Source organism: Blastocystis sp. subtype 4 (genome assembly GCF_000743755.1).
Source record: "Blastocystis sp. subtype 4 strain WR1 chromosome Unknown seqid_0110, whole genome shotgun sequence".
Taxonomy (NCBI): Eukaryota; class Bigyra; order Opalinata; family Blastocystidae; genus Blastocystis; species Blastocystis sp. subtype 4.
In genome coordinates, this window is record NW_014569437.1 from 1 (window position 1) to 15,703 (window position 15,703).

The 15,703-nt window shown below is 40.9% G+C and overlaps 4 protein-coding genes across 4 annotated transcripts; 1 reads left to right on the plus strand and 3 right to left on the minus strand.

Annotated features, from left to right (window-relative positions):
• Nucleotides 1-456: 456 nt before the first annotated feature.
• JH06_1835 (hypothetical protein) lies at nucleotides 457-2,498 on the minus strand (the record flags this gene model as incomplete). Its single annotated transcript, XM_014672155.1, has 7 exons — nucleotides 457-629; nucleotides 658-1,656; nucleotides 1,680-1,863; nucleotides 1,894-2,019; nucleotides 2,050-2,208; nucleotides 2,240-2,385; nucleotides 2,417-2,498. The coding sequence occupies 7 exons, from the start codon at nucleotides 2,496-2,498 to the stop codon at nucleotides 457-459; spliced, it is 1,869 nt and encodes a 622-aa protein (XP_014527641.1).
• A 1,004-nt stretch (nucleotides 2,499-3,502) lies between these two features.
• JH06_1836 (ARF guanine-nucleotide exchange factor GNOM-like protein) lies at nucleotides 3,503-7,483 on the minus strand (the record flags this gene model as incomplete). The annotated part of the gene is made up of 7 exons (XM_014672156.1): nucleotides 3,503-3,960; nucleotides 3,990-6,051; nucleotides 6,081-6,527; nucleotides 6,557-6,871; nucleotides 6,903-7,249; nucleotides 7,293-7,362; nucleotides 7,397-7,483. The coding sequence occupies 7 exons, from the start codon at nucleotides 7,481-7,483 to the stop codon at nucleotides 3,503-3,505; spliced, it is 3,786 nt and encodes a 1,261-aa protein (XP_014527642.1).
• A 939-nt stretch (nucleotides 7,484-8,422) lies between these two features.
• JH06_1837 (pleckstrin-likey domain-containing protein) lies at nucleotides 8,423-9,814 on the plus strand (the record flags this gene model as incomplete). Its single annotated transcript, XM_014672157.1, is given in 3 exon segments — nucleotides 8,423-8,442; nucleotides 8,454-8,788; nucleotides 8,817-9,814. The coding sequence occupies 3 exon segments, from the start codon at nucleotides 8,423-8,425 to the stop codon at nucleotides 9,812-9,814; spliced, it is 1,353 nt and encodes a 450-aa protein (XP_014527643.1).
• A 51-nt stretch (nucleotides 9,815-9,865) lies between these two features.
• JH06_1838 (hypothetical protein) lies at nucleotides 9,866-15,445 on the minus strand (the record flags this gene model as incomplete). The annotated part of the gene is made up of 3 exons (XM_014672158.1): nucleotides 9,866-14,889; nucleotides 14,920-15,095; nucleotides 15,126-15,445. 3 exons carry the CDS (start codon nucleotides 15,443-15,445, stop codon nucleotides 9,866-9,868), a joined length of 5,520 nt encoding a protein of 1,839 aa, XP_014527644.1.
• Nucleotides 15,446-15,703: the final 258 nt, after the last annotated feature.

The following is a 15,703-nucleotide window of genomic DNA, read 5'->3' on the forward strand; positions in this document are numbered from 1 at the left end:
ATACACTCTCTTTCAAGTACTCTTTCCACTTCATTCTCCATTCTACTCCATTCATCTTCTTTGATATTGATTCAACATTATCTACAATCATATTCTTATCATCAATCTTTTATCCTATTCAAATAGGAATGAAAGATATTATTTACGTTTTGTTCTAGCCATAAACGAATACACGGGAATTAATCCAAAATTATCAATCTCATTTCAGTCAAGTGTTACATTAACTCATACAAAATGGTCTCTGTCCTTATTATTCCCATTTCTTACTGTAATTCAGATCCCTTCTTTATAAAGTTGTTTTTAGTAATCCTCTTAACTAATTGATGTTTAGTGAGTACTGAACAATTCCATATAGGACACAGTACAACTTTACTATAATAAGAACAAGGATTCAGCGGGAATTCATTTCTATATTCAAATCACAGCAAGTTCACAAACAAACAGTGATAACCATCATTAACCCTTCTTCTCCATTTCCTTTTGAATCTCTGTGACAGATTTCGCCTCTATTGGCTTCAATACGTTCCATTTCTTCCCTGAGGATTTTACTGGCTTCGGTTGTTCGATAACCTCTTTCTTTGTTTCCATAGGTTTCTTCGAAACAGTATGAGCAACAGGTTTCGCAATTACTACATCAAACTCTACCTCAGAACGTACCTTTAGGAACAGCAGCATCAACAATCGGCTTTAACACAGAATATAACTCTTCAGGGAGAGTAGAAGTTACTCGCATCTTCGCAAAGAGGATATAAATTGCACTTAACACTTCTTGATTCTGTTCTAAAATAGATTTGTCAATCAACTCCGAACACATCACTTCTATCTCAGTTGCAAATCGACGAAGCGAAGAAGCTGCCTCCAAATCATTTGCTACAGAACGACGCAGTCTTGCTACTTCAAGGATTCGTTCATCATGATGACCACCATGTTGGACCTCTTGGGAAAGACGATCAGCTTCATTGCGATTGAGCATAGCACGATCTTCCAAAAAGTTCACACATGTCACTTCACTCTCCAAGTACTCAATTGTGGCCTTCCACAGCTCTGTTCGATCCTGAATCTTCTTCAAGTCACTCACCGATTGGACAATCTCCGCTGACTTCTTCTGAGCAGCCTCTAAGTCATTATTCACTGCACTGCAAGCCATTGCCACGTTAGCCGTTGCTGCTGCTGTGGCCTGACGAGTTTCCAGTGATTCCAATTGTCTCTGATACTGACTCTCCTTCTCATGGACTTGGGACTTTGCCTCCTCATATTGACGCTGACGAGATAGTAGCTGTGACTCAATACTCTCCAATTCCTTGCGAAGAACATCACGACGCTCCTGAAGTTCAGTCACAGACTTCTCTAGCTCCACCATCATCTCTACTGAAGGACGAGTAGCTTCTTGCTTCTTCTCCCGCAATGCTTGGAGTTCAGCAGATAGAGTTTCACTTTCTCTTTGAGCCTTTGCTGCATCCGCTGGAATCGGAAGACGAGTAGACAAATCCATAGTGCCATGATTCGATACTCCTGACTCTGTCTGAAGGTCCAATGATGAAGCAAGAGTCGCTGCTTCAAATTGCAACTTGGCAATCTTATAACGAAGATCACGACGCATAAACTGACTCTTCGGTTCTTCACCTTCAATGGCTGCTACTGCGATTCTGGACTCATCTGGTATTAAAAAGTAATTAAACCTTTACGAATCAGAGAGATCAGGTTAGCAAGATGGAGCATACCACGATTCTCTGTGTTCATTCCATTAGCAAGACCTTGGAGTACTTCCTCAAAGAGAAGAGTTGATTCTTCTACAGAGAGAGGAAGTTGATTCACATGATCATGCAAAGTCAGGAATGCTTTCGCTACCTGAACACTCACCTCCTATCAGTCATATACAACTCCAAAATGTACAGAGGGAAGGAAAAAGAGCGTTCGGAAAAAGGTATCGAGCAAACCATCAGGAAGAGTCAACCCTTTCTGAAGAAGCATCTTCTTGAATAATTCATGAAGAATGGTTCCATTTAACAAAACCTGTCTCTATCCATGAAACTGTTAATCAAATCATACATCTTGTTCAGAACTAGAATTGAACCAACGAATCAGTCCATCCAGGATATCAGCAATTCCAGGGAGAGAAATCACTTGATTCAATTTGTGCTCAAGGCTCGAATTGGAATTGGGTTTCTTCTCCTCCTTTGACTTCTCAGGTTCTTTTTCGACATTTCTCTATACAATGAAGAGCAATACCAATATCAACACTCAAGCGTTCTTTGATTTGCTGAATAGCCAATTCGACATTCTCAAAATCATTTCCTTCCGACCACATCATATTAAAGACTTCTTCTGCTTCCTTTCGTGAATAGCCTTCTTTGCAGACTCCAGAAATGATTTGAGCAATTGGAGCTATATGTGAGACAATAGCATATCTCCTTACATGATAAATCTTCCTTTTGACTCACATTCATAGAGCTATCATGCTTTTTCGTTTTTTTATTTCCCTTATTTTTTGCAGGCATTGTCAATTTCAATAGAACGCGAAATACTATTGTTTAGTATGCGATAATCTGTCAACTAAATGAACTTGCTTTTTGTCATGAGAATTGGGTGTGAGTTTCGCTCTGCCGCAATTAATGATCATTGTCGCCATATCTTAGAACAAACACTACTACACCAAAATCTTTTTTAGCATCTCTTCCTTGAATGAACTGAGTTGAGTTACAGTATGTCTCCATAATTCTGAACATTCCTCCATTGTCTCTGATTCTTTTCCCTCTTCTTTCACTTTCTCCTCCTTCTCTTTTACTACTCTAAACAATCCAAAGGTATTAGCGTGACGCAAAATCGAAGTGACAGCTTTCTCATTCTCCTGACGAAGCGGACCATCAGGAATGCTCACAGTTTCAATGAACTGGAGAACACTCATGATCTGTAACCACAGAGTAGGGAAACCTTCCATAAGCAACAGTGATTCAAATCGAAGTTGTAACACATTGAATAGAACCTGATCCAACCGTTCTAATACTGCATTCTCTCGCATCCTCGTCACTCGTGGCTTCTCTTCTGTCGAATTACTAATACCAGTCACTTGTAATAACACTTCCTTCATTGTAGGGAGGAATGTCTGTGATATCAAACTGTTATATGTCGAAGCAGGAAGTAATAACAATGATTCATCACACATTAGTTCTTCCAATACCTCCAAAGCCTCCAATTGCATTGATTCTTCTGTTCTTGTACACTGTTTACACACAATAAGGAGGATCGGAGTCCAGAGACTCTCCAATGATATACTGACTTCCTTTTCAGCTTGTGATCGTTTATAAATACGCCAACAATTGTGACTAAGAAGGCAGATATCTTCTAATAACTCTGAATACACATCTCTTGTGAGATATGGTGAATCCAAAACCTGAGTAATAAGAGTGAGAGTTGAAGGAGGAAGTGAATCCACTGTATCGTTTCCAAACATGAGAATGATACATTTGTAACAACGTCTAGTAGTTAAGATGAAGGTAAGGAGTTACGTCATTGCATGAGGCACTGTTAGACAAGCTTGAAGAATTTCAATAATAGTATCCCAACAACCAATCACAGCTATTGTTCGATTATATTCAGCAATCAACACAGAGATACCAGAAGCAAGAAGAGGTGCTAATGCTTGGAAAGTATCAGGAATGAGTCGAGTGACAGCAGTGAGAATAGAAAAGAATTTGTGAATAGGATCAGTAGCATTATAGTTAACACAAGCACAAATGAGATCAAATGAACATTCCACAACAGCTTGGATCTCCAGATTCAAATAAGTACACGACTCTACAATAGAAAGGAAGAAATTCACGATATCATCTCGAATTATTTCAATTCGTTTGATATTTGCTTTGAATAGACCAGTTAACAATTCAACAATGAATACACGAGTATACATACAAGCAATAACAGAAACACGATGTTCTTTATCATCCTTACGTTGTCCCAATTCTAAATAAGAGTGAGAGAATAAATGATACGATAGGGCTGGTTGGCAAGGTGAATAGCTGCTTGAATCACCAACTGAAGACTTGAATTCGACCATTCCAGAGACGAAGCAAAGAAGAGATCCAAGCGACACTTTTCAATACATTCTAAGACATTCTCAATACATTTGACTTCATGAAGTGTAAGTTCGTAAGGATTTGGAGTGGATTCGGGATCTGAAAGATCATCATCAAAGGGACCGCTAGTTGGTGTTATGACTGGATTGGAGTTGGCTGTATCAAAAACATTATTGGATGTTTCTGAAGAAGCTATCTTGCTTGGATCATCTCCAGGAGTTGATGTCATTCTAGGTACTTCAGGAGTAGGTACCTTAGCAGACTGATCAGCATATTCACTTTCATTCACTTTCTCATCTGAATGATCACTGTAACTCTCATCAGTATAATCACTTACACTATCACTATCATAAGAATAATCACTTTCCTCTTTCTCTTCGTTATTCACATCATTCCGACGATGATGAGGCATAGGAAGAGACATTCGTTTTTTCAAATCCAACCACATTGAAGGATCGATAGGAGCTAACTGAATATTCTTCTCAACGTCATCTTCTTCAGGACTCCATGCAAATAATCGAGACAGTAATCCCTTACGAGTTGAAAACCGTTCTTCCACCAATCCATCTACCATTGCCGTCAAATCCACTCGTTCATTGTCCGATAATAATTGATACTGATGATGAACGTATTGAGATACGGGGAATAACCCAAGGAAGTACAAATGACACAAAGCGTGAATCACTTCCTCCCAACTCTTTCCAAGACTATTTCCCAATTTACGTACAATGCCCAATAAAGAAATAAGCGATAATTGTGAAGAGGCTTTCTCACCCAACACAACAATGAATTCAATTGGATCATTCTCACCATTTTCTGTTATGTATTCACTTGTTATTCGAGAGAATTTCGAAAGGAAATAAACAAGACTATCCAATACAGCTGTCATATTGAAGTACGCTCCAATATGAGCCAATGTAACAAAACTATCCAATGCAAATTCTAGCAAGCGATGTTCTTTCACAATTTCCAGTAATGCTCCTGCAGCTGCCAATTGAGGACCCCAAAGAATAGAGAAAATATCACGGTCATACATTCCTGCGTTACATTCCTTACAATTCTCAAAGAATATTGAGGAATGACCAATAAACTGTTGTGAAGGAGTATGAGTTTGACGCATCACATTCACCCATTGTTCATTCCTTAACTGATCACTAGTTGCTGCGGAACTAGTGAAGATTTGCTCACTAGCAATAGACTTATATACTCCAATCAAGAACTCCTCTGTGAGCTCACGACCCTTATTCATATCTCCGTAAGACTTATTCAACTTGATAAAGTCTTTCAATTGCATTCGACGTTCTGGCTTCATATTAGGATTGTGCAAGTCCGTATTCAACATGATTATACTGAAGCACACACAGTATGTTACATCAGGGTTAATTAGAAGATCATGCTCTGTTGTCTGTTCATAAGCCCATTGAGCAAATGTTTCCATTATTCGATCAATTTGCTGTGCTTCTCCTGGTAAACGGAATGTATCCAAAAACATACGCAATGCAGTTAATAGTGAGATATTTCGGAAATCAAAAGTTCGCACATATTCGTACAAAGTCTGTTTATTTTCGTCCGTATTTTTGCCTAAATATTCACCTATTTGTGCCTTATCTAGTCCAGGTGTAAATCGTAAGAAGTGCGCAATATCAGCAGGAGAAGCAGGATCAGGAATTAACTTCGCTTCTTGTAAGTATTTGATTCCTTCCTTTGCTGACTGATTGAAAACGAGTGCACCTTTCTGCAGAGTTCGCTTCTTCAATTTCACAATCCATAGCATTTGGGGTGATATATGGTATGGGCATTCTTCTTTCAATTCAGAATTCTCTTCTATAAGGCCACATCCTTCGTCAATAGCTCGTTTTTGTTCCTCCAGTTTCATATCGATTCGATGGTCAATACAATAGATTCCATTCAACATAACTCGTAACGCTTCTGTTGCTTGTGTCGACACAGACACATCATTCAATACAAGCTCTGATAACTATGTCAACAAGCAATCCAAGAACCTACCAATTTGTACAAGGTTTCCATTACATCACTACGTTGAGGGTCACAATCATAGTTCACATACAAATCCACAAGGAATGCAGGATCATAGGAGAGGTCAATCAAAGTATCCAAGACCAATCCAACCAGATTCGGGTTTTTACTGTTTCCCTCCAGCACCCAGAATACAAGACGCTGGAAAAACACTTCCAATTGTAACTTCAATTCAACTCTCATTGTAGCAGCAAAGAATGTGAAAATACGAAGAATTTCAGAGAGCATTGGTAGAGGTGCTGAAGGACGTAATGCCAGCATAAGTAAATGTTTGAAAAACTCATCTGATATGATGCAGAATAATGGTTCTGAAGAAGCTATCATACCTCCACAAGATTCTAAAGCCATTCGCATCAGACGTAGGCACAATATCAGAGTATTGTTAGAATCATCTTCTGATACTCCAACACCACGTGCCTACCCTCATAATCCTTCAACAAATTTACATTTGGGTTGATACGCGAAGAAAGAAAGGTGATTATACGCAGGGCAGCGTTATCCCAGTTCAATTTTGGTGATTCTTCAGAGACCGTGGGTGAGGACTTCTCTGTGTCAGATACTGGTTGGGGAGTGATTGACTGAGACTTCAGAGACATCCCTCGCTGGCGTTTCAACTCAATACCAGACATCTTGTGATTCTGGAGGTGTTGCTCACGCATTTCATGGAGAGAAGCTGATTCCGAGAAACGACGGAAGATGATAATGGTAATATCACGAAGTACTCGCTCAGCTACTTTGCGGAGAAGTCGAGAATAGCCAACCTAGACTCAATTCCATCCAAATACAACGCACCTCCTGACTGTTGACAAAAACAGTATCAAAAATGCTCCAAATATCCGAATCACTCAAGACATTCCCAATCGGAAGAGAAATGGTAGAACGAAGTAATTCCAACATATGAACAAGAACAACCTCGTCCTGATTCCTATCAGTTGCTTCAAATCGACACCGTGCCACCGCATCAAGCAAAACACTAATCGAAGAACAGATGGATATCGAATTCTCCGTTATAATTCCCGATTGAAAGAACGTATCCAAAGCTGTTAATACAGATTCAACAATAGGACCTGTAGCTGTAGAACTACGTAAAACCATGATGAAGGGTTGTAGAAGCATGGTTGTATCGATCTTACTTATTTCTATTTCTTAGATATACAGATCACCAATTACCAATGTCATTACCTGACACCCTGTCCAATAGACTCTCCATTGCTTCAATCAAGTTTGGCTCCCCTTCAACAGGACTGTAGCGCTAAATACATCACTAATAGAATAAAAACACCTACAACCAGCTCCTGTCTCCAACGATTGTTCATTCGAAGTCTTGATAAGATTGTTCGAATCTCACCAACAATTATGTTCTTTGCAGACATCCAAGATGACGAGCAACGGTGATTCTGATCTCATTCAATCTGTATTCTCTCCATTTATTATTTCATTTGTTCATTTGAATACAAAATTTAGTAATTTTGGTTCGATCTAACCCAACAAACAAGGAAACATAATGTGGAATAGAACTGATTTCCTAATTGAGATGCACTCAACATCTTCCGAAGATGAGTATCTGTTAATCTATCTCATAGAACAGATGTATTCTGAAATCTGTATCCAATATGTTGTCATTTGATTTTGAAATGAATCCAATTGTTTGTTCTTCACAGCAATTCGGCTATCAAGACATCCATGTTTTCATCTTGTCAAAATCGATTCGTCTCAAATATCAATGGAAACAGACCAGCCGAGCTATGCAAGAGGATGGCTATACAAGAAATCTGGATTTGCTTTAACATGGTGATAATTCTCTCCTTTTGCTTACTTCCAGGAGAAAGCGTTTTTTTGTTATTAAGAATGGACAAATTATGTATTACCACAATCTTCGAGACGAAGTACGCCTCTGTACATTATAATGACTCCTTGTAGACTCCACGGGCTGTTTTCGAGATCAAAGCCTCCTTTTCCTTAGTAGATGGTGGAGTCAGCGACGGATATCATGAGTTTTCGATTTTCGACAATGACAAGCGGATTCTTCTTCTTTCTACTGAAGACAACAAGGCAAGATACTGGATTTCAACCATTGTGAAGGAAATTGAACACCTTCAAAAACCACATCTTCCTGAGAACTCTACCTCTGATATCGGTACTTATAAGTCCTCTCTTTCATCTAGATTTTGTTGTTCCACCTCTTGTATATTCAAATGAACCTACATTGCTTCGGGATAGTACTGAATCAACCACCTTACCGTCTACTATGCAGGATTTTTTCTCTCTTCTCCATTCAGAAGGCTTACTTAAGACACTAGAAGGTTGTTCCCATGATTGTCTCTATTATTCTGTAAGTGATAGTCCTTATCAGCTTATGAACCTTTCACTGGATCTGGGAATGGAATTTGTTGTATATTTTCTTGTGGAGTTACAGAGTACCCGTCTTTTATGGGATCCTCTGTTTCTCGGTTGTGAAGAGATTGAACGAATCGATCAGAACAATCGAATCCTACGTCTGTCATACAAGCCCATGCGAATTCTCTCGATTCCTTGTGAATTGAAGAGTTCTCCTCGTGATTTCTGTGTATTCTTGCATTATAGCTACGATGAGGACAGCAATACATACTTCATCCTCTTCAAATCAACAACTCATCATCAATGTCCTGGGAAACAAGGCTATGTGCGTGGTAATATGAGTAAGTGTGCGAGTCAACTTGAATGTAGGTGTTGGCTATCGTGTGGATGCAATCAATCCCCGCAGAACACGTGTGAGTGTCATGTATGCAGTCGATCCCAAGGGGAGATTGGCCTTTTTCCCATCACTAGTCCGAGAATACGAACAGAATATTGTGCAGAGTGTTCTATGTCTTCGAACTCTTGTTAATCAGTTGCCTGAATGTGCAGTACTCAACTTAGTTGAGAGCATTATCAAATCAATGCGTGTTGAGCCAGAGCCAGAACCATCACCCTGTTCAGACCTTTCTCCTGAATCATCTGTCACTGTTAGTAGCTCCCTTCCCAGTGCTCCTCTTGAAGGACCCAAGGAGAATTGTTGGGAGGAAATTGATGGAACGATATGGAAGGTGCGTTCTTCGTCATACATTCAGACACATGAGAAAACACCTTCACATCCCTCAATGTGTAAGGTTCTCAGTGTGGATGTCTTCAAGAGTGAATCCAAACTTGTTCATATTGCTCAACATCCCTCTAGCGCCCTTCAACAAATAAAATCGCTTCCTGAAGGTGTATCTCGTGTGTTGATTGTCAATCTCCAATTGAATGGTGGAGTAAGTATTGTGTGCTATCTTCTTGTTCCTGAACTCAAGTCAGACGATTCAGCAACACCCAGTTCCACTCTTCTACAACACTTCTTCACAGAGGATGATGCGTGGAGGAACAGTCGTTTCAAAATCCTTCCTCATATCGAAGAAGGAGGGTATCTGATCAAGAAAGCGGTTGGAATGACCCCTTGCTTAATTGGAAACAAGGGAAAGAGTTCATATTTCACTGGAGATTCTCCTTTACCTTACTTTGAATGTGACTACGATATGGATGGAAGTACCATGTCAAGGAATCTAGGCAAGTTTCTCTTTACCTCCTGTGATCTTGTGGTAGATGTAGGATTTGTGATTCAGGGAGAGACTGCAGAAGAACTTCCTGAACATGTCCTTGGAGCTTTTCGGTGTCATCATTTGGATCTAACCAAAGCTCAATGTGTGTAAGCTACTTGTTTCAATACACTCCGTTTATAACAAACAATTCACACATCAATACTATCGAGTCATTGCTATCAGATTCCACTGAGTACACACACACTGATCATTCTCGTATGTACACTGGAACACACCCTGCGAATTCTCTGCCAAGAAGTCCGCAGAACACGCTGATTTTGCAGACTCAAATTCAATCGTCTCTGCAGCTGTTGAAGCTGCTATCGGCTGATCATAGGCATTAACAACCACTCCTTCACTCCATGAAACAACATAAGTATGATAAGGCTTTAACGTGAACAAATACCCCTCCCAACTGACTTCGTAAGGGAAGCTCTGTTTGAATACAGCCTTTGATCCAGGAATATTATAGGAATTCACATACTCACCTTCCTGATACTCACTAATGAAGACAAAGCCGGTACCAGGGAAGACAGGTTGATCGAAGTAAAGACGGAGAGGAGCATCCAAAGGAATGTAACTATCCAAATGCTCAGGATATGACTTAATCACATGAGGAGCGATGCTTTCATTAACAGTCTGGAACACGTGAGTAAGACGAGGTGACATCACACCATCACGGCTACGTAGGAGACCTTCAGGCAACACCACGATGTAAGATGAACCAGGACGTAACATGCCCACACAATCCAACAGAGGAATACGCAAACGAGTTGCAGTTTCTGAAGGACGAATGATCTGGAGACACTTATTACTAGCACTGATTGAGAGAGAGTTAATCGAAATAAAGCCCTCATTCAAGAAGAGATAATTATTGAACAGTACTTCCAAAGTACCATCTATAGGAACCAAGTCCTCTGACTCCTCAAAAGTACCATCCACAGGAGAGAACTTCTTTGATGTGAAAGTGATAAGATTATCACTCGATGGAAGGAAAGCTCCAGTTGCTGTATCTGAAATCAACTCTCGTGTTGAGGCCTTCAATTGATACGTAGTGTCTGAAGTAAGTTCAAGAGGGTTGAACATGATGTGATTCAATTCAGCAGTATAGGAAGAATTGAAAAGGTTAAGAGAGGTGCGAGTATTCAAATTGTAAAGGATGAAGAAGCAAGAGCTACACACCTTCACTGTCACAGGATACTTGAACGTTAACTCCATCGATAAAGGAGCAACCACATCCGAAGCCTTGTTTTCAGGCACACTTGAAACCAATTCAGGAACATAAGGAGTATTCGAACGTGTGATTAGTATTGATTGAAGTGCATAACGATTGAATCCATCAACAGCCACACAAGATACACGATAGATGTAGTCATATCCAAAGAGAAGCAGATTCACAAGGAAAGGTTGCTGGATGTTGGTAATATGATACAATGTACCAATTGATATTAACTCTTCAGCTGTCATCTCACGACTTGCCTCAGTTAAACTACAATAGAGAGAACATGGCTTATTCACAGAAGCAGCCACTTCAACATCATAGATTGTGCCTGATTGATAAACCAATTCCAGAGTAGGTATCAGTTCTGCCTGAGTCTTAGTTTCCACGCTATTTAGACCCTCTAAATTCATTTCATCACGTAGCAGACAACTTACAACATATTCAGAATTAGGAACCAGATCTGAGTGTGTTACAGATATCGTTTCATCCTTCGGAAGCACAACATATTCCACTTCAGGATTTGAGAGACCATTTTTAAGTTCGAAGTTACAGTAACCAGACAGAGGGTACTTGGCTTCGGACAGAGTTACAATAATAAAGTTGTCACCAGGAGTTAAAGTCATTGTGAATGAAGGAATCTTTTCCACTGAGACAGATACAGTGGATACAACCAGCTTGCCACTTGGAATGATAGGATAACTATACACAGTGAATGAATAATCATAGCCAGGCTCTACAACTACATCAACATAAGTCTCTTCACACACTGTATCACTGTTAGAGCACAGTGTTACAGTACTGAAGAGAGAATCCACCAAACGACGTGTGCCAGTCATCTTCTTGTAGACATATACAATGTGTTTCTGATACACGATCAGGCCACTTGTCACATCACCAAGATGCAAACGCACCTTCTGACTATTCAAGAACTCCACACTGGGAGTCACTTCAGAAGCGCGTGTTAGATCACTAATACGGAAGGTACGATATGAAGAATAAGGCTGGGTTTCTTCGGCTTCTTCATTGAGAAGAAGTCGATGACGCACTTGGAAGACTGCATTCTCAGGGAATTCATCTTCAATACCAACAGTCAGACGCTCTCCTGCCTTACATCCATTTGTAGAGCTACACAGTGTTCGACGTACATGCTCGTCTATATCCATACATCCTTCCACACACTGATAGGCTATATCCAAGGCATAAGGCTCACTAGGACATTCAGATAACTTAGATGAGAAAGTGAGCGTTGTGAACTCACCACTCTTCTTCACGTCAATCACATCAATCGGTTGCATCTCATAACAGTTCTGTTGATAATAAACATTGTCAAGCATGCAAGAAGAATGGCAGGAATAACCATCAGCATCCTCACAGTATTCGACAAAGAACAAATACTCAACATTGACTTCCATACCACAGGCACGAACAGATCGACCACGATTAATTATACTCAGATCCTGTGAATGATCAGGCACCATTTGTGCTTTCACATTCCTTAACTCCGAAGGAGTATTGAACAACAGAGTCATACAACCATTATCCAAACGAGTGATGGAAATTACTTCACAAAGCTGACTTGTACAGTTGTTCACAGGATTACCCCAAATACCTGATGCGAAACACATACGAGACACACTTCCAATCTGATATCCACTACAGGGCATATGCACCTCTGTTGAACTGTTTGTTGCTGGCCATATAAAGTTACCAACTCGTTCTTCAGGACATACCAGGTGAGTACACTCACCACGAATTGATTGCCATGTTCCCAGCATCGAGCAGCTACGAGAAACAGAACCAGACAAATCACCTCCACATGCTTTAGAAACATCTACGCCTCCTGCAGTCTCCTGGAAGTTGTATAGATGGCCATCCACATGACGCACTGTATCTGCGGGACATTTGCATTCTCCTGTGGCCTTTTCCCACTGACCAGATGCTCCACAGAAACGATCATAACCAGAACCCAAAGCACCTTCATCACAATCCAAATGAAGCATCGTATTGCTGTTTGTAGCGTTGAAGTAGAGTCCTCCAACCCATTCACCAGGACACTGGATACGTTTACATTGATTGTTCAAGTCTGTCCAAGCACCTGACAGACTGCAGCGATAGGAAATCGAGCCGGTATACAAGTCACCACAAGCCTTCTCCTCTGGTATACTACTAGGATATGTTTTAGAGAAGATATAGGATAATCCATTCGCGTTTACCTCGACAGGATCACAATAACAACCACCACTCTCTACAACAGAAGACCATTCGCCTGAAGGACGACAGTATCGAGAAATGCTACCAATTGCACTGGATACACAGCTTATTTCAGAAGTCTTACCACCCTCTGTTACAGGCCACTCCACACCCTCATATATTTCAGCAGGACACGAAATATGTTCACATTCATCTACACTCTCCCATGTACCCAGACCTCTGCACTCATAACGTACAGAACCAGTATAGTTTTCGCTGCATGCGAAACTCATAGACACACCAACTGGAGATTCTTCTAACGACCCTTCATCAACCTCTGTCGCTGGACAATAACATAAACCCTCCACAGATTCCCATTCACCATCAGCATTACAAACTCGTTGTATATTCTGCTGACCATCACTGCACTGTATGGTGGTGGTGGTCAACGACATGCTAGCTGGCCATGTGATATCATCAAAAGTCTCCTCTAAACACATATTTCGAGTACATGTGTTCGAGGTTTCCTTCCACTCACCGAGGAATGAACAAACACGCGATACTCGACCACTGTAGCCTTCAGCACAAGTTTGTTCAATATCCTGACCGCTTCGAATAGAAGGCCAATAATTACCAATCGCATCTGTGGTCTCTTCACACTCGCAATAACCAATCACCTCTCCCCACTGACCATTCGGGAAACACGGACGTCCATACGACTTGCTGCTGCTTCCAGCACACATAAACATCACCCACTCCCCTCCTTTTGTTTGATTGAATGTTAACTCACCGAGGGTCTCGGCAGGACAGTACACAACTTCCTCACAACCTTCAGGCTCCTCCCAGATTCCAGATGGACCACAAAGACGAGTGATATTCATCTCAGGATCCTTCACACAAGGCATTGTTGCCATTTCATTTTCCATCGTCTCTGGGAACTCATAGTGAGTACCAGCATAGTTCGACCAGTCTTCTGAGGGACAGAAACATGAACCTTCTTGAGGATCATCCCAAGTACCACCAGGATTACAATTACGAATCGAGGGAGTACCCACAGCACCGAGTGCACAATTTAGAACTGCAGTATAACCTGAGGCGGTCTGAGGCCAAGAGTCCTCCTCAGGACAGTCGCAACGACCTTGAATGGGTTTCCATGAACCATAAGAAGAACAAGTACGAGTCATACCATCACCCTCAGCGCCAGGATTACAAGTATGCGTTTGAGTGCTCAGTGCCGGAGATTCTTTCCACTCAAGTCCATTAGTTAAAACAGTAGGACAAGAACATTCGCCCACAATAGTTTGATTCCATGTTCCATCCACATTACACATACGACGATATCCAGAACCAATACCCCCATCATCACATGAATGTCTAGCTTCCTGTCCACCATGAGTAGCGTACCAATGTACATTACCATAGTCCTCCTCCTTACACATACATCCTCCAGTCACGATATTACTCCACTCACCATTCTCGAAGCATTCACGCTCACGAGATACAGTCGGATCATTACTACAACTCATACGAGCAGTTGCACCTGCTGCTGTCTGCGGCCATTGAGTACCATAGTAAGAATCTTCAGAACAAGTACAATTCTTATCAATATAGTCCTTCCACTGACCATGAGCATCACATTCACGCATCATCAGCTCATTTGGATTACCTTCGTGACAACTCAACGTACGAATTTCTCCACATCTTGTTTCAGGCCAGATCGTATGTCCAGTTCCCACAGCACGACACATGCAGGAATCATCCCTTGACTCCACCCCTATTACTCATCTCTCCTAGACAGACCTACCCTCACGCACGAAGTACATACAATGAGAACTAGCCAGACTACCACAGCTAATAAGACGATCCGAATCCGTCTTGTTGACGTTTCCAAACCACACTGAATATGTATCAGGTCCTGTGGGAATCAAAATAGAACCATTATCGTTAATGAAGGAAGTGAAGGTGTAATCACTCTTTCCCCTATGCATCAATACCTCAAATCAAAGTAACGATTCCGAGAACGTCATGTTGCCATAGGTATTCTCACCATCAACGAGATCATCAAGTGTCAAGATAGACTCCGCGACAGATACATTATAGAAATTCACAGCTGAAAACTCATTCATCACAGAATCAACAGGCATTGCAAGAATTGCAACAGCTTCCAGACCCTCAATGGGAGATACTCCAACTACCTTGATGGAACTAATATCCTCAGTCTTTGTAATGAAGCCTTTTGCATCATCATAAAGAGAAGCATAGGAATAACCCTCCTTTGCAATATTGTTGTTCTTATAGAACATAGTCCATCCTCCTCCATTGACAGACATCAGACAAAGTGTTAGATAGGGATCCCTAACCATTTAACGGCCTACAGAACAACTTACACAAGCTGGTTATTATTGATATAATACAGTCCATCCACAGCAAGAGGATTCTTAGTAAGTACCTCTTGACACGATCCATAGGCTGTAGATGGGTCATTGTCTATAAGGGTGAGAGCACATTTCGAAACCGTTACAGATGCCATAAGAGAACGAAACCGCTATCACCAAACAAACAAGCACCAGGAAGCGAGTCATTCTTAT